Raw genomic sequence first — 19,086 nt, forward strand, 5'->3', positions numbered from 1 at the left:
TCGAGGGCAGTGTAGAGGGAAGTAGAAGCTGGGCTGCAATGGATAGGGAAGAGAATGCCAGCCCTTGCTCCTCAGAGAAAGCAAAGAGCCACAGCTCCATAGCTGCTTGCTTGGGGCAAGAGGGATCCTAGAGCAGCACATCATGCCATCTAATGTGTGACTTAGAAAGACTGCTAGACACAACACAGCCTGAGATAGGAAAACCTGAAGAAAGAGGAAGGAAGGGTTATTAAGACAAATGTGGGWTTTGGCTTTGACTCAAGGACTTCCCTTTTCATCTAAAGGTCTTCCTCATTGCTACTGTCTGCAGGGTCGCTCTTTGAACACCACTAGCTGTACTGGCTAACCCTCCAGGGGCTGCAAGGGCAGCCAAGACACACAGCATGGCTATACAGCTCTCCCCATACAGCTCCGCAGGGCCCTGAGACCCACTGCTGCTGCTCCAGTGTGCCTCAGCAGTCACCAGGCAACAGCTTCCCAGGGCACGAGGTAGCTACTGGATGCACAGCAGGAGCAAGGAGATGACTATGGCCACTAAGCACACTCCAGGGGGTGTGTATGCATGCAAGCAGGTCATGTGAATGCAGTCCTACAGAAATCATTTCATTGCTTAGTCTTTCCAAACCACAGCTTTTAAATAAATTTGCATCCTGCTCAAGCAAGGCTGCAGCCTAAAGCTTCGGGGGCGGGGGGGGGGAAACACACACAACCCAGCACCCAGAACTTAGGTTAAGTTCAAATTTTCCATTAGAAGGGAGGAGGGGATGCAGGGGAGGGGAAAGAACCCCCCCCCCATACACCCCCCCTCCCACAGTGACAGAACATTCAGCTTAACCTGTCTAAGCAGATTTTTCTAGCTGAAGAAAAGTTTTTTTTTCTGGTTCAGAATAACAAGAGGTCAGAATGATCCTGGGTTGAAACCATAATACTTGGTCTTGCACATAAAAGCATTATTAGTACATAAACATTGCATAGAATGGGTTATGAAAACAGTGCACCCACATTTGATCTTTCCAAGTACAGTTTCACAGCTTTCTAGGTTGAGATTCTGCAAGCAAGCTGACAGAATAAGTCATGGGGCAATACTACGTCTTCAAATATCTGTACTGCCACGTACAGAAACCACAGCAATCAACTGCAAAGYACACCAGCTACAGCTGTCCAGAAATACCACCACACAGTGCTGGAGGAAAGGAGAAATATAAGCACTGACGAAGCAGTGTTCATGGCAATAGGACTTTATTCAATGTTTTTATTTTCATGCAAAAATAAAAGATTAAAATTGTAAATATTCTGTATGCTAGGGAAAATAAACCAATATGACATACAGAGAGAAAAGATATTTCTTCGCTTCTTCTCAGTTTTTGAAGATGCAAGATGTGCCACATGCAGGTTTTGTCCCAGGTGGGGAATGCCAAACTGCTGAGCTGGTGCGTTTAAAATATCGAGGTTTGTTCTTGCCAAAAATATCCTCCAGTTTAGGGCTTGCAATTAACCCAAAGAGCTGGTCAATGTTCACTGGGTGATAGTATTGGTGTAAAATAGCTTGATTAAGCTGAGATCCTATAAGAACAATCACATCAGGGAAGCAGACCCATAAGTAAGTTCAGTGCTTTGCTTAAAGGATCCTTTCCCTTAAAACTCCCAGAACTGTTACTCCTCTCCTTCCATGCCTAAAAACTGTTAAAAATCTGTGTAGAAAGCGAGATTAATTCARTTTTTCTGCTGATTGCGAAGCTTTGCACATCTTTACACAGAACTTGTATCCATCCTCAGGCTACCAACAGTGCTTGTTTTCAAGTCACTCTTCACACTAGAAGTATCCTAAACCCAACAACCCTATCTTGGTTTCCTTCAGGAGAAGGGGCTGCTTCATTGCAGTGAGCTTCCACTCTCCTTTTCACACTCTTGGATCCAGACATGGGCCCAGAGGACTTTGGTTCAACTTCAACACAACAGCACATGCAAGAAAACAGCTCCAAGCCCCTCATCACTGAAAGCCACTGAATACTTGCACACTCTAAGGCTGCACTTTAGGGAAGCCGAAATTGTACTGAGCAAATCTGGAAAGCTCCAGCTGCCTAAGGGAAAAATTAAACTAAGCAGAACCAAACTCTGTACCTACCATCAGCCCAGGCAGGGACAGGCTTCCGGGGTTCATTCTCATCATCTGTGGAGTCGTCACTGTTCAGATCCATCCCGTAATTATTTTCACTTACTTTAGGGGACCTAGATCCCTTTGGTGGCCCTAAGCAGGATGTGGAGATAGATTTCTGAAACCACAGGAAAAAAGAAAAAAAAAAATCAAAAAACATTCATTAGAACCAAAAGCCCCAGCTTGCTGTCCTAGACAGGAGAGCTGCAACCCCGCCTGTGCAGTCTGACCCCTTGTGGGCACCTCAAAGCTTTGGCAACAGCAGACAAGTAGACTGTATTAAGATCCCAGTTTTTATAGAAAGAGACTGCTAAGGTATCTAGGCAATGCCCGTACATGGAAAAGGAATCATGAGTCAGAGGTAAATTCCCAGAGCTATATGCTGGGCAATGAACCTTACTCTAGAGAGAAGGTGGCCAAAAACAAGCTGACGGCAGACTTATTAGAGCAGATGCATCACATTCGCACTCTTTTTCATCCCTATCTCAAAAACAGAACGAGAAAGGTCAACACTTGTGCATGGAATAAATGTAATATTCCCACTTGACAGATAATTTGGATTGAGATTCCTAGTAAAACCGAGCAGTACTCAAATCTTTTTGGCCCTTTTGCTGATCCCTGCTTTGAAACCACAGCCCCCTGAAAGCCAAGCAGCAGTGCAAGACTCTGTACCACGGTAGGGACTGCAAACAGCAAAATCAAAACAGCTGCTTGCCTATCATGCAACTTTCAAGCTGCAAGGAAAAGCCTGTCACTACCTTGTCATGAAAAAGCCATGGCTCCATTTCCTTTGAAACTGCAGGTCAGAACAGTACAAGACAAAGCTCAGAAGGGACCTCCTGGATTTGTAGTGGGGAACAAGGATGCCTAGATTTCCTGATAGCCATCTGCAGTATAGAAGTACTTAGAGGTGCTGAATAGAGGACAGACCAGGAAGGCAATCCTAATTCTATGCGGTTCTTAGCATTCAATCTAAGTACAGGAATAAGGGAACACAGAAGTATAGCCACATTTATACATAAGCAAAGAACTCATTTTTTTTGAGGAAATGCCCAAGATATATCTCTAGGTGCTCCACTTTTTCATGCTTGGGTCCCCTGCTCAAGCTTTTCCACAGGTTTCATGATACGTCTGGTTTTCTTTCACTAAAGCTTGGACATAAGTCACAGAATGCAGAACTCCAGCAGTAAGTGCCAGTCAGCCCCAGGGTAAGAGAGTCCAGGAAGGGGAGTCTGACAAAGGCAGTTTGGTTCTTTCTCAGGGCTGTTTGGTTGTTTATGCAGCCTCTCTCTCACCCTTCTAATTTTCATGTCTGAGTGACTCCAATTCAAACTTCTTTCTGGAGATACAAGGAGCTAAAGAGACAGATTTCACAGGGAGGCTGTGGTCAGTGTTGCTACTGTGCTACTACCGGTGCCATAGGCTAACCTGGACACCTCATGATGTGCTGCCATCATGTGGCAATTTCCTAACATCTTTTCGAAGATAAAGCACTTGCTTTTCCTTCAGGTTCCCCTGTATCGAGCACTCAGCCAAACACCTAAAAAGGACTTCCCTGTCCTTACTCTGCACAGGCTGACATTAAAACTCCAACACCCTACACTAGACAATTTAATCTCCTGCTCTTTTCCTCCATCACCGCCTATTAATAAGTCTGCAGGCTGACACCAAAGCACAGAGGCCAGTTAGGCACCACACATCCATTTTATTTGAGGGTTCTGCTGGAACTCAGGCTCACCTTTACTGTTTTGCTCAGCCATGTGCTAGAAGCAGTAGTCACTGATTCTGGTTGCTTGCCTTTTTTCTCCTCTCCCGTCTGCTGTTGAGACTCCTGCAGACTGATTTCCTCCTGTTAAGATGCAAGAACCAAGCCATTCTTCATGCATGTTCACTTACAGAAAATAACCAGATTCTCCCTCTGGAACTGAGTCATTATCTGGGGCTCCTTGCACAAAATTCTGTCACTCTTCTTTTACAGGAAGATCTTGAGAATTTTGTTTAATAAAATAAAATAAAAAAAAATCTTCCATAGGAAGAAGAATTGCACAAAGGGACTCTTATCTTCCCTCAGATTTATCACTAAAGTTTCCAGAACCCATACTCACCTTTACCACTTTGAGCCGTGTATTAGAAGACATGGCAATCAATTCTGATTGCTTGCCTCTCTTCTCCTGACCAAGCAGCTGCTGCAGTTCTTTTGGGCTCTCTTCTTCCTATTAAAGAGCAAAGTTTTTCACTCTATAAACTCCTTTTTCACCCAAACCACTTTACCCAAGAGTTTCTTCTTCCACTCTTCTCAGCAGGGGAAGGCAGTGCATAGCTAACAGAAGAACCAGAGCTTCAGTCACTTTGAATTAGATTCAGCTTCTCTTATCTGGAAGAGCTTTGTCATCTCTCACGCCAGTCCAGTTGCTGGCAGCATATGAGGGATTCAGACCTTTATTAAAATTAAATAGGAAGAAATACATATTTGAAAGTCATTGGTCTAGTGAACAAGAGCAGTGAGAACAAATATAGAAGGAAGAACTTAGCAGGGAGAGCATCTGGGAAGCGGACTTTTTAGTAATGAAGAAAGGCAAAAAGAAAGGTTCTGTTAATTTGTTAGGAGTGGAAAGAACACGTACTGTGATATTTTGAGACAAGCAGCTTTGACTAAGCCAGAACATTCTTTCCTAACCTTGTGTAAGTACAAACGAGGTTGTGTGTAGCCATATGATATCTGCAGTTTGTTATGGGGAAATCATGTGATCCCTATACAGTAAATGAATGTAGTAAATGGATAAGGAAATTAGTAAAAGATTTTTAAAACACTGGTGAACGTTTCTTGGAACTGTTCCTCAAAGTGCCATTGTACGGCTGTCATTCATCTTGCTTCTGCAGTACTAAGGCTACAAGGCTGAGAAAGCTCGCCTGTTAAAAAACAATTAATTCTGACTTTAGCAATAGTTAACTCATTCTTGCACAAAAGTCAACTCCTTACAATAACATGTTTAGCTGGTTGTTGAATTCATTATACTCAGTCCTCTAATCAATTTAATAGGTAATTTAAGAACTTTAGACAGTAACACAGCACTTGGATGATTTTTTTTTCCTTCAGGATTGTTGTCCAAGTATACTAGTCCTCACTGGCTTACAAGAGAGAAGTCACTGCAAGACCACTTCAACTCCCCACCTTTATGTTTTTTCCAGTAAACACTGCCAGCTCTAGCTGTAGTGGGGGGGCCTTCTCCTTCCCTTGTTGTTTGTGATCCCTGAGAAACAAAACCATAGTTTAGTCAAGACAAAAATATTCATCATCCACTGCACTCTTAGCTTCTTACTTCAGCACCCCAAACCTTTGGTAAAGCTGAAGGTTCACACCAGTCTCCCAGTTTCAGCACCATTAATCATATCTACTGCTTTGCCATGCCTTTTGCCAAGTTCCCTCCTCTAGGGCAGGATCAGGCTAAGCCATACCTCTCCTTCACTTGTTCCACCTGGCGCTGCTCTACAAGATTCTTTAGTTCTAAGACTTTCTTCCCCCTTTCTTTCACTTCATCCTCTCTCCTTTTCTGCAGTAGTTCCTGCTGCTCAAATTCATCTTCCTCCTGAAAGAAAGAAAATCCTTGTAACCTTCCAACTCAAACAGGGAAAGACAGGAAGAGATGAGGCAAGTGATTTGAGACTGCCTGTACTTGTTAAATCCCATCTTTACCTTTCATGGCTGCCCACCAGTTGGGTAGCCTTCCCCTTCTGCCCCCATAGCTACCTCCGTACAAGACCCGCTCACCCGACTTGCTAGACAGAGATCTTGCATCACTGATGCTCTCATTCCCCCAAATCCCTGCAACTCCTGACAGCAGTGCATCTTCCTCCCACAAAGCAGAACAGTGCACAGATTCCCTGCTACTACTTCCCTTTCCTGCATGCAGGAAAGACCTGGTGTTGCTCTTACCATCCTCAGTGCTTTCTGTTTCCGTGCATCAGCTTCTCCAGCCTTCTTTGACAGTTTTTTCTTACTCCTTTCCTCTACCACTTTCTCTTCTCGCACTTGAGAGGGGCGTACCTGAGAAAGCCAAACAGCTCTGCTCCACAGCCCCCACAGGCACATGTTACAGCCTTTTCCACAAGGGGGAACTGGAAGATCTTACGAAGTTTGAGGCTTGTGGTCTTAATTGGGTCTTAATCAGACTGAGAGCCCAACACCCACCAAAAGGTATACAGCCATTGGTGGATTTAGCACCAGCCTCATGCAACAAGTCAACCACTTACTACAGATCACATGAAGAGGAGCCCATCACCTAGAGTGACTGGAGAAAAGAGCACAGAGACAATTACACAGCCTCAAAATACACGCTCCAACCTTTTAAGTGATTCTCTGCAGAACTGGGGGTTCTAGCAAAACCCTTGTTTCCATTTGGCCTACAGTGCTGCTCTGACTGAACTAAGCTGCACTATGAATGAAGAATACAAAAGCTGTCCAAGTCACAGAGACAAGGCTCATTTACCTGAGCTGTCTGTCCCAGTTAAAGCATTAGTACATGCACAGCAGTGGATTAGTCAGGGTTATGCATGCTTCTGACCGCTCAGGTTTTAGGAAAGGCTAAAAGGAGCACCAGTTTCTTCATTTTCTTAAAGTTGACCCTTCCAAAGGTCACTTCAGTCCATTCCCCAAATGGGCAAAAGCTTGAGCCCATCAATTTTCGTCCTTCTTTTGAAGGAGAAGAGACTGTTCACAAGCAGATATCGTACTTCTCTCTAGAACTCATTCCCTCTGCCTTGAGCTAACATCAGTGTTTCAAGCTGCTACCAGGACTCCAGGTCAGTCACAGCCTCCCTCAGTCCTGGAGAACCTGCACTGGTATACAAAAGCAGCAGCAGACATTGTCCACACGCAGTCAGCAATGGCTGATCCCAACATACTCTATACCTACTTGCCCTCAAAACAGGGCAAGGCTTTAAAAGGCAACAATACAAACATACACAGCGCCACCAACACGCCTAACAGTCAGGAGCATCCCTTAGTTGCCTGGTAGCTGTTGTTTCCTGCCATGCTTCTGCAACCCTCTACAAGCGTGATGGCATTGCTGCATGGCTATTGCTTTGTGCAAATGACTCACTCGCTCTAAGCATGTTGTGGCCAAATAATGCTGCCTCACCTGCAATGCCTGTTCACAGTACACAGACGAGGAATGCTGCCGCATTCCTTGAATGCAGAGCACCATAAACATTGCATATCAGAACAAGAATATTTAGAGCCAGTGCAGAGGCTTGAGAACATACAGCTTACTGAGCAGAAGATTTCAAGAGTCTGTTTTAGATGCACACTTACCCACCACCTGATTAGTCACCGTCAGCAGCAACCCTGCGCTTGCACTTATTATGCTTATGACAAACTAGTGGCCAGTTCGCACCCTTTCAGTTTCTCAGCTCACCAGGAGACATCATTGTCCCAACTGGTCTGAAGCTTGGTCAGACTTCTTACCTTTTCATCATTCTGTAAAATCCTCTGTTCCATCCGCTTTTTCTTCTCTTCTTCCATTTGTTCCACCCGCTCCCGAGCCTGCAATGCCTTCTTTAGACGCTCTTCCCTCTTCCTGGGCAATATATGCACAAGAGGGGYCTCTTAGCTTTGTCTGCTCTGTCAGAGAGGATGATGCAGGGTACAAGGACTTGCCATGGTAACTGGGGCTCATGGCTCATTCTCTAGCATGGTAGCTTTCCAGTTCCACATGGAAACTATTGTTTTGCTTGACTTGCTTTGATTGACCTAAGCTCACATCTGAACTAATTTCAGACATCAGCAGATGCTTTGCACTGATGCAGTTCTTTCTGCAGCTAGCCATGAGCAGCAGTGCCCAGGGAACATCACYTGCAGAATGGTCCTTCCAAGTGGGAGGCAGAGAAGACAGTATAATTGTGCTGTCTGCCTAGCAGGAAAGGCCTCCAACACAATTTTGTGCTAAACAAGGGAGGGAGCAAGAGGTAAGAGACCCAACTCACTGTTTCATTTCTGCTTGCCGTCGTCTCTTYTCCTCCTCCACTTTCTTTTTCCTCTGCTCCTCAGCCTCCTGCTTCTTCCTGAGGCTTTCCAGTCTTTGCCGCTCCCTCTCCTGGAGGGAGATGAATTCAGACTATATCAATTRCTGGGGCCTGTTTCTACCCTCAGGCTGCATGTGCACAGGCAACTAGAGGTTAGGCAGTCTGCTAAACAAAGAAGTCACTGTCAAAGCTGTGATCACCCACTCATTAGAATGGGAAGTGAGTATCAGGGAAGAGACAATGCAGGTCTGGCAACAATGCTTATTCCGCTACATCGTCCGCCTAGAGCAGAAGAATCATCTAGTTTGGGAGGGAAACAACTCAGCCCTTCAGCATCACCTACTGTAGAGAATCTGTTCAGGCAAGGAAATAGCTAGCACAGCACTGCAATACATGACCTGTAGCAAACATTTCCTGCATGGGACAGTGCTACATATACCAGCAGTGGGGAGAATGGGAGAAGGTGCCCAGCACAGAGTCCTGTGCTTAAAGATCGAAAGGTTTGTTAGCAGTTCCCAGTCCCAGCAAAACACCCGCAAAGAGATCGTGCCACCTCACCACCTGGCCAGTTTACATTCTTGTGGAGAGAACAGGAGGGCTCCACGGATGCCAGTGCAAGGGGGAAGAGCTACCAGTGCCTGTAACACAAGAAGTGGAGCCATTACCCTTAACCTTGGGGCTGGAAAATTGTATCTTTACTTACAACAAAGTCTCCCTGTAGAGAGTGAGAGAAAAAAAAAGATGATTAAGGCCTTGGAAACAGTACTGCAGTACTAGTCCCTCCTTCATAGTGCACCAACCTCATTTGCAGTAGTTCCTCACCAGCATGTGGATAGGAACCCCCAGATACCACACTGCCTGTATCCCAGCCCTGCAGCAGCAGCCAATTACACTGCACAAAAGAGCAGATTCCCACYGTGCAAAGATGAGCTTTGCATTTTCCTCAGGGTTCAACAGTACCACAACACAATGTTTTTGCTGACCACAGACAGACCAGTTGAGATTTCTCTGCATCTGAGAAAGATTTGAGGATTCATGCTAAAAAACAGGTAAGTGTTTGTAGATCAACTAACCTCCCTCCCTGGGGAGGCTGAAGTAGGACTTGTGAAGCCAATTTGTTATTAGGAGCTGCACCAATCCACAGTAGCAGACAAATAACATATTTATACATCCAAGTAATCAGTTTCTCTTTCCACTCCCCAAAACTTGATGCCTGCCCCCACTCCTGCCCTGCAACGGAAGGTAGGACTCTGATGCACCTTAAGATCAGGTCGAGTGGGAGTGTTGCGTTTGATGAAATTCCTTATGACACCCCCACGTCCTGTGGATCCTGGACTTGTGAGTAGCTGGTTTCTCTGCACAGCCTGCAGGAAGTTTTTCAATGGGCGAACCACCTAAGGGGAAAAGACAGAGGAAAGTCAGTACCTGCCAGGAAAAGGGTGGCAAAAGAGGACTACGGCACCCACTCACCTTGCTAGCTGGAGAGGCAGAAGATACAGTCTGGTTTGCAGAATTCACGTGCTTGTCCTCCAAAGGGGAAAGGGCACGACCCCCTGGCTGTTGCCTGTCCCACGTAACACCCATTGCTTGCTTACAGCTTCTCGTCCTGATGGCATTAGGAAGAGGCATGTTAGGTGGCCATCACCAGCCTAAGCAAATACTTTCCCTAGTCTTGCCAAAAATCATTTCCTTCCACAGCTCACTCTGCCTGGTTGCTACCTTCAGAGGACTGGGGCCTCCTGCAAACTTATCAGCCAAGTCTGTGACAAATYGTCCACTCAGAACTGAGGAGAGGAAAGGCACGCGACAACTCAGCCAAGGAAAACCCAAGCTTCAGAGCAGTAATACACTAYACCACTCCTGCTCTCTCATTCTCCACTCCAGTTGTCAGCAAGAGGTCTTTGTTACAGCTGGTATTGACAACAAGATGGACATAACCCACCTAGGCTAGACAGCCTAACACACATCAATGACAGTGTTTCATTTGCTTTACAGATGCTTCAGATCCATGYCAGAACCAACTTCACTTGCATCCCCCAGCTCCAGGGAAAAAAAAAACAGGGGACACTGCTTCACTGTACGGCCTGGGCTCAATTTGGCTGCAATTTGGAGGAAGGCTGCCCAGCTTGACCCATTACATGATACTGAGCATCCACATGAGAACAGAAGTTACTGCTACTCCCCTTCCTGCCCACCACCTGCAGCAAATTCACCCTGGCAAAACCAAAGAGAAGAAACAGAGGATAAAGCTAAAAGTAGCTGAAATCTCACATAAAATATGCATAACATATGCAGTGAGGAAGTCAGGTATTCCAGATACTTGCACCACATAAACAGATTTGTCACCTACTGGTGCTGCCTTCTAGAACTACTCCCAGACCACCCCCTTAAGTACCACCCAGCAAACTCACAGCTTAGATGAGAGTTAACAGTGCTATCTTAGTCAACTTTGTTTTGTGCATTATCTGCACAAAACAACGTGTCTWCTCTCCAAGCCAGACCCAAGTCCTAGTCCTGAACAGTGCTCAAGAAACCATAATGGAGTCCCCAAATACTATTAGGATTTGAGCAGGTAGATTTCAAAACTACATGGATGGAGAGGAAAAAGCCCACAAATCTTTCAACCAAGTTACTTAGAAAGCCAGGTCTAAGTCCTTCCAGGCCACTCCCACTCATTCCTTCTCCCTGCAAATGCCTCATACCAGACATGTAAGGGCTTCTCCTGGAACTCAGCACTGCGGTGTTGCTCTTGGTTCTCCTTTTGGGGTTCGCTATTCATATTTACACAGCTTTCTGGGGGTGGGAGGCGAGGGGGGAAGGAAAAAAAAAAAARAGTAGTTAGCACCATATGCAGGCATCTCGCTGCAAGAGTCTGACTTATCTCCAGCTCTCATGTACTGAGAGCCTCACTGAATAAAAACTGTACTGGGAAATAAGAAACCCAGACGACTACCTTGTATGCCAGTGCTGTGTACATACCTTGCATGCATCCTTCTGAATAGGCACAACTTGTCTCACCAAAAGGACTCTAGCTACTCTTTTCTCTACTCCAGCTACAGCTTTTTAAGGGATTATGCAATTTCCACAGGGAAAAAAACAAAAAGCTTGAAGACCTCTATCTCTTTGCTTTGAGGGACATCAAATAAAAAGGACCTGTAATCCCTTACATGATGTGAACTCAAGGAGGCGAGGGATGTCAAGGTGCTATAACACAACATTCAGCTACCCAGAAGACTTCAGGTTTACCAGTAATCATCTTTAAAAAGATCCCCACTCATTCATTATGCAAATTGATGTCTGACTAAAAAGCATTTATCTCAAGGCTTGGAAATATTTACAAGAGGTCCTTGCTCATAGCATAGGTTTCATGCTCTCTGGAAAACAAGTTTCTCTGAAAAAATAGCCTAGATTGGTCAGAGGTAGTTTTGTTTCCACACAAGTCCTAGATCTGCCCTCAATTCAGTTACCTGTTTGATGCTCAGGGGGAGACAAGTGCTGTGCAGGAGGACTGGCAGCTTGCACACTTTCACATGAAGCAAGGAAGTTTTCAGGAGTCTGAAGGAGAAGGAAACAGGTATTCTTTTAGCATGGTTTCTCCAAAGCAACAAGGCTACCATGGACCTTGCTACCCTGAAAAAGTCAGTCACATCTGACTGTAATCCTGCTGCTAGACCAAGGCCTGCTCCTCTTTCAGAGCTGTGCTGTATATCTGTCAGTTGGCTGACTCATTTCAGTGACAGAGGTCTGTTCATAATGCACCAGCCTCTGCAGGAAAAACGACATTTGCTCAGCACTTCTCACACAGAGCAGGATACTTCACTTTGCTCGACCTGGACTCTGAAGTCAAAGCACCTCAAGGGTAATGGGCAGCTTCTACACACCTTGGAGACAGTGATTTTCTAACTACAAATACTTGAGTCTTAAAAGCAAGATAAGTCCCTTTAGTGTCTCAGCTTATGATACCWCTAGGAACTTTAGATAGCCCTAAGGAACATTCACACCAGCACAAAGAACAAGGTCACTGCAGCACAGCATCCCACTGTATTACCAGGCTGCCTGCGTGTGCACACAGTCCACCCTACTTGCTAAGTGGATGTCAGCTACTGCTACCTGTCCATTCCCATTGCCCCCGACACTTTTGAACCACACCAGAGAGCTGATCAGAGCCAGCCTCTCTGCTGGGTTAATTTTCACCTAAGCTGGTCAAAGATGTTTCTGCCAGCTCAAAGGAAGGGATGTGCTTCTTTGTCTTGGAAGCACTACTGACTTACACTAGCTTGTTGTGTACATAGCCTCACTGGCCCAGCAAAGCACATTAACTTGAACCGTTCTCCTGATTTTTGTAGCTCAAACCAGTCAAGCTAAGAATACACACACAACCAATTACCATGCCCAGCTGATATGCAAAAAGCACACTAAAACCTAAGAACCTGGCCAAGCTTCCTCAAACAGTCCATCTTTAAGAAGCCCTATCAAGGTACAAAAGGTCTATGCCTTCCAGAAGCCAGGGAGCCAACTGGTTGAACTAGCTTTACAAGTGAGAGAGGGGCAAGTGTTGTCCAACTGAGCAGTGCCTTCTTTTAAAATGAAAGGATGTGACAGAATAATCCTTTGGTCACATTTTATGCTTCCATGGCAATGCATTCAACTGCTCAGCAAAAGATGTTAGCTCAGGAACTGGCAGGCAAGAAGATGTACAAAAAGACAGTAAGCGAACTGCTCAAGAACCCAAGACAGACTTACCTTTTCAATCTGAGGGCTCAGTTCCAGCCCAGGTCTGTAAAAAGAAGTACCATTTTAATTATTTCAGTTCCTTGTGAAGCAGAAGAAACACTATTTTGTCCTTGGGGCATCTCTATGAGGACAACAATCAGAAGAGTGAGTTACAGGTAATGAAAGTACAATGGAGCTAGCACACGGGAGCCAAAGCAGTACAGGTAAGTTTAAGTATATCCAGAGAGGCACAAGTCTGTTTCAGCCAGGCCAAACATGAGTGGTGCAGCAAATTTTTCTGATGGACCATTACTGTGCATTGCTGAGCATTACATGAGTGAGTTTTGTCCCCTTCTGCAATGGTTCCATATAGTAGGCAAAACGGATGCTCCATGAGCCTCACACAGAGGGTTTTACCTGTCTACCTTCCAAGTCAGTTTACAGGCTGACCAACCTCCAGTGCCACAGCGCATCCAGAGGCCGGGAACTACCAGCAGTCCCACAACAGAATTCACATTTTGCCAGCCAATACCAGGCATAGTCATTTCKATCAGCTTCCCAGGTCTTCTGGCATACGGCTGGACTCTGCAGTGATCAGCCTCACTGTACTCTGAACAAGGAAGGTCTGTGCCTGACCAACACTAACTTTGAAATATCAACCAGCCCCAAGTGACACCATCACCCAGAACAGTCAATTATAAAACTAGTCCCAGATCTGTAACATAGGAGTGACCCATATAGTTTCCTTGAAGGGTTTTCTGTGGTTTCTTTCTGCCTGCTTTACAAGGTAACCTCACCTCACGCTGCTGGTCACATCATCTTCCACAAATACCTCCATGGAGCTTTGACCTGGGGGAGAAAAGCACAYGCAACATTAACTTGGGGATTTCTTCTGTGTGTGGTAGAGCTCAGTGCCCAGGTCTCTGTGCAGGCTCTGCTTCCAGGGAACGCACTGTCTGCTCATCCCTGCTTTCCACACCAGCCCTGTCACCCTCCCTCACGTGTCACTGTCAAATTGCTGTAGCTTGGGAAGACAGAGAACTGAAAAAGCACCTCCTCTGTCTGCAGACTGCTCCAGCTACACAAGCATGCTCATGCCTGTGTCACGCAGACATCATTTCTAAGTCAACTGACTTCAGCTTCTGCCTCTCCACACAGTTTTATGCAGAGGTTTGGTGGATTTTAGCTGATTTCACTCCCCTCCCCCCCACACACACTCCATAACACCACTTAGCTGAAACTGTTATAACAAATGCCTACAAGCAGTGTGACTCAAAGCTGACAAAACTAAATACCAAAGGCATTAGTGCTTTATTAGAAGCCAGTCTGTCTTCAGAAGCAATGATTTCAGAATGTACAAACAGCAAAACCTCCCAGASGGTGCTGAGGGCAGGGGATATGGATTTCTGAATCTCATTTCCTCAGATGACTGTGCTATTTGGTTCTCAGTCCCACTACTCTTCCATCTTCATGCAAAAAAAACATTTAAGCTCCTTTGCCAACTTCAGCCAAATTTCACCAGGTGGAGATACTCAGTCTCTACAGCTTTTTTTTTAATTAAAGAAAAAGGAGTTGTCAGAAGGCACTCAGATTAAAGCCCCTCACAAGGTAATACAATAGCTTGTTCTGGTCAACCCATTACATGGCCAAACTTCACACATCACTAGAACAAGCCAAACTGCATTTTCCTTCTCACTTTTTTGGTCATCTGTGAATTATATGAGCCAGCCTCCAGTCTCCACCCCCGACTAGGTGTGCCCCTTACTCACTACAGCAAAGCAAGCAAGCACAGCCTGAGACCTGATCTGACAGCCAGTGAGGACCTGAAGATTGCACCTGAACCAGGTGGAAGCCACAAGGCCTTTCGCTGAGGAGACCAGGAGCCAGTGTTAATACAGATGAGCAGCTTCACAGCTGCCTATTCCTCAAAAAGCCTGAAAAGCTGATTTAGCCAAATGAAAATACTCAGCAGCTGAAAGGAACTTACAGCTCGCTCTGCTGGAGGCAGAGGATGATTCTCGAGCTGCTGCCTTCTTTGAAATGGCCCTGCTGATGGATCTCCGGATCATGCTTTCTCTTTTGCTGGCCAGGGAATATTTTTCTGCCAAGGAGGCCCTGTGGCTTTTATGGGGGCCACCCACAAAGCTTCGACGTCCAGAGCAATGGCGCGTTTTGGCTCTCATTGTGGTCATTTTGGTGTTGGAGTCCTGGAAAAGTACTTTTTCTAGGCCTTGAGGAGATCGATCTCCTTGGTCTGTAGCAGGATCTCCATTTCTAGCAGCCTTGGGAGTGGAGGTACTTCCTCTTCTTTTGGGGGTCTCTTCCCCCTCCCTTGCTGTCTGGCCACTAGGGACCACACTGACAGATGACACACGAGGCAGCTCAGTAATTCCAGCCCCTTTGGACTGTTCCCCTGCAACAGTCTTACAGGCCCCATGTTCAGTATCAGCCCCATCTCCCTTCCCTAACTTGACCTGAGGGCAGTCATTACAATCCGTTTTTGCAACTGGAACTTGCTCTTCAGCTGGCCACTTCCCAGTCAGTGCTGCTGGCAGTGCTGGAAGCTCTGCTTTAAAATTGGCTTGAGACCTTACCGCAGGGTTGGGTGCAGACACCTCTTCCCCCAGACTGCTGGAATTCTGGGTTTGCTCTTTGCTGTGACGTTTTTGGGAACCTGGTTTGGAAGACACTAGCTTGATACTGCTTCTCCTTCTGGATAACCTTAGATAAAAACAATAAAGTTATCAAGTGATGCAGAAGTCTCCCATTTCCAAATGATTTTAGAGTAAAAAGCAGACAAACCTAAAAGTGAACCTACTGGCTTCCTCCCTCCATCACTCTCCCTCACAACAACTCTTTTATCACGAGTTAAATGCAGGAGCTCAGTCTTGAGAGCTCCCAAATGTGCTCTGGCAGGTTTAGCTGGAGCAATTTAGAAATTACTGCTCCYCACACCTTGCAAGATATTTTTACTTGATGTTACCACTCTGTACCATAGGACATTTAGTCTTACTGTAACCATGTCCGCTATCAGCCTGGCACACTAGATTTACTCACAAATAAAAGTGGTATCACAYGCACATGAACTGCAGTTGTTGAGATACCAGGACATTCACTGCTCTGTGCAGTGATCCCCAGCCCCAGCTAGGGCAGACRTTAGGGGACAGTAAATTCAGACTGCCACAACTGAATCCACCCTGTTCGCCCCGAGCAAAGTACACACATCACATCCACAAAGGAAAGRATTTCGGACTGAAGATTCCCAGAAACATTTACATATCTCAGTCTCCCCCGATCAATTTTATGTGGAAATCTCCCCTAGGAGCAAGATCCCACCTAGAAACAGCAGGCTAGTCTGCTCTCTAACAGATTGACCAAGGTAAAATACAGATAAGCACGGAGCAGGCAGGGGCCTGGATGCTGAGAGAATATTCACAGCTCTCCTGCAGAGCTTGCAAACAGCTCGGAAAACAGTGATGCTGCAATACATGTAGTATCTGACAGCCCATTCCAGAAGATGACAGCAAGAAAATGTACATGTATGGTTAGGACTCTCTAATAAGTTTCTTAAATTACCTTAATTTATGAGGAAAAAAAAATACTAGGCTCAGTAACTGTCTCTAGCTGTATTGCTTCAGTTAATCCTGATCAACTACAAAGGGGCTTGGGGAACTCTGGCACTGAAATCCTGCTCTCTTGCATTACGTGACTTGTCAAGAAAGGATAGAGCCAGGCACTTGATCAGCTGGACAGACCTCCTCCTCTCCTCCCCCCCCCAAGAATAATTTCAGCACAATCAAGAGAAAGGAAGCCTCCAATGCCAAACAAACTTCGTGATGCCTACATAAAGGGTGGAGATCAGAAAAACAAAACATGATGGATAGTCAACACAAAAGCGCATACCAGGTAGAAAACACGGCTATGAAAACCCACTGCGTCAAAGCCTAGCTAAGCTAATAAGGATTCACAGTCACTGGTGGAAGATCACCAATGAGCAGTGGTTTGTCCTGCAACCAGTATTCAAGCTGATACTCTCTGCCCTCAGTTCAGTCTTGGTCTCTTAAATTTCTCATTCTGACCTCTAGAAAAAAAAAGAGTGACTTAACTGGGAAATCTGAAATTAAAAATGCATTAAAAGATGAACTGGAAAAAAAAAAACAAACAAAAAACCCCAAACATACTGAGCAGAACAGAGCAAGGGAAACAAGAGTGATCTGACCCCTCAGGATACAGCAAAGTGCTGAACTTTAGTATGAACTTCCTGTTAGCGAGTGATTATCCTCCTTTTGGGCATTTTGTCCTATCAGAGGGAGATTTTTTGGAAAACTAGTTTTAAGAGGACAAACACAAGGAAGATTTGTCTTCTTTCAGGGAACAATCCAGCTGCCTACATTTGACTTGGTAAACTAACAGAATGTTTTAAGAGCTCTCCCCACTTGTATTTGCAACATTTTCCTCTCCTGCCCTCCTTAACCACACACATACATGAACTTCCCACGCTTCCTTACTATTCTTGCTCTTCTCTCCATTCTCCATGTCTTGTTTCTGACAATCTYTCAGTTCCAACCCTTCCTGCCCAACTCCTGCGGGTTTTTCACCATGGTTTTCAAAATCTAAGCGCTTTATACACAAATAGTTCACTAGTGCCTGTCAAATCAGTAGGTTTTGGTCACATTACAGCTACTGTCCACGTGTCTACTCTCAGATCACAGTACATGTTTCTCTGAAGAGAAAGTTACCTTAACTAGCTTGCCGCTGACCATGACATGAGCAGACACACAGCTAGCTACCACAAAGCAGTGACATCAGGCAAGTTATTCGGCATCAAAGTCCTCCCTGGTTATACCAGTAATTAAATTCTGCCCAACATCATTTTGCCTTTGCATCCATTTGCAGACAACTGGCTTTGGGAGGGAGAGCTTTCCTCACCTCCCAAAATAAGTAGGTCTTCTACATACTAAGCTTTAGCTTGCTTTCTAGTGATTGATATGGTGGAGTGGACATGGCATTTTTTGTGCCTAATTAGTAACAAGTCCCATTCTCAGGTTCTCAGGCAACAATACAAGATGCAGAGTGTGAAGACCAGAGCAACCCCAGGCCAGAAGGTGTACTGGAAAAAAAGTCAGGTAAACAAACAAACCTCAAAGAAATAAGAAAACAGAAACAAATATTTGCTATTCATTGTTTCTAATGAACAATTCAAAAACAGAAGTGAAGGAAACCAAGTAACTGTCTTCCAAACATTTAGAGAAAACACAGAATGACATCTAGATATATTTATTAACTTGTGAAAATAAATTGGCTTTTGGGAGGGGGTATGGAGATTTACAACTCAATTTTGTTTCATTCTCAAATTAAAAAATTTACTTTTCATTTCCTGTTTGCTGAAGGTAACAGCCATGCAGCAGAGCCAGAGCATGAACTGACCCACGTACCTCCTCCTGGTTGGCTCCTTATTTTCATCTTTGAGAGAAGAGGACTGCCTTTTCTTGGGACGCCTCCTCTGCGATGGTGTTTTGGGCACTAATTCAGGTTCAGCCCCAAAGTTGCTGTTGGGCACACAAACGCACAAAGACAAAATAGCCTCCCCCTGCTCCCCTATCTGCCAACCATGCTACGTGCAAAGTAATGTTCATTCAATGAGGCCAGTTGGGTGAGAAATGAGTGAAGGAGGTGCAACAGCCACCAAGCCCCAAACGAGGTGCACGACACGCAGCTATGCTAAACCATTTGAAAGCCAGCACCTGCTGGGCCTCACACAAGGACCAGGCCACCCTTGCACATGGACTAAGCTCATGGGGGCTGAAAGTGCTGACACCAGAGGGCTTCCTGGGGGAAGAAGGGAGGCCTCCTCAGAGGGCAGCCCACAGGGCCTACCTATCCAGCAGCCTCATGCCCTGYGCCTCAGCCTCCCGCAGCCAGGCCAAGTGCTTGTGCTTGGCATCATGGAGGAACCTGGAGAGCCTCTGTCTGCACACCTCCAGCAGCCGCATGGGACCATCAGCCTCTGCCATGGCCTGCCTGCAGCACAGCAGGGCGGAGGTGGGTGCTGGCAGCCTGGGGCCACGCAGGAGCAGCCAGCAAGAGCCCGCTCCACACCCCTCCCCAGGGCCGGGTGCGAGGGCAGTGCTGATGCACTCCCAGGAGCCCGGCCCCGAGGCTTGGGAGGCCTGAGCCCCACGGCCTCACCCCCACAA

At 45.8% G+C, this 19,086-nt stretch overlaps 1 protein-coding gene across 1 annotated transcript; it reads right to left on the reverse strand.

Moving 5' to 3' along the window:
* Positions 1-1,291: 1,291 nt before the first annotated feature.
* Positions 1,292-18,989, reverse strand: LOC146599511 (inner centromere protein-like). Its single transcript, XM_085298406.1, has 18 exons — positions 18,767-18,989; positions 18,325-18,438; positions 14,877-15,610; positions 13,687-13,738; positions 12,920-12,953; positions 11,644-11,731; positions 10,879-10,969; positions 9,647-9,782; positions 9,436-9,570; positions 8,138-8,247; positions 7,620-7,731; positions 6,090-6,200; positions 5,612-5,742; positions 5,328-5,406; positions 4,261-4,368; positions 3,894-4,004; positions 2,126-2,273; positions 1,292-1,563 (listed from the first exon to the last, which is right to left on the reverse strand). Exons 1-18 carry the CDS (start codon positions 18,901-18,903, stop codon positions 1,358-1,360), a joined length of 2,637 nt encoding a protein of 878 aa, XP_085154532.1. The 5' UTR covers positions 18,904-18,989; the 3' UTR covers positions 1,292-1,357.
* Between the last annotated feature and the right edge of the window lie 97 nt (positions 18,990-19,086).

The sequence above is a fragment of the Rhea americana genome, unplaced genomic scaffold (assembly GCF_003343005.1).
Source record: "Rhea americana isolate MKP2758 unplaced genomic scaffold, rheAme1 scaffold_139, whole genome shotgun sequence".
NCBI lineage: Eukaryota > Metazoa > Chordata > Aves > Rheiformes > Rheidae > Rhea > Rhea americana.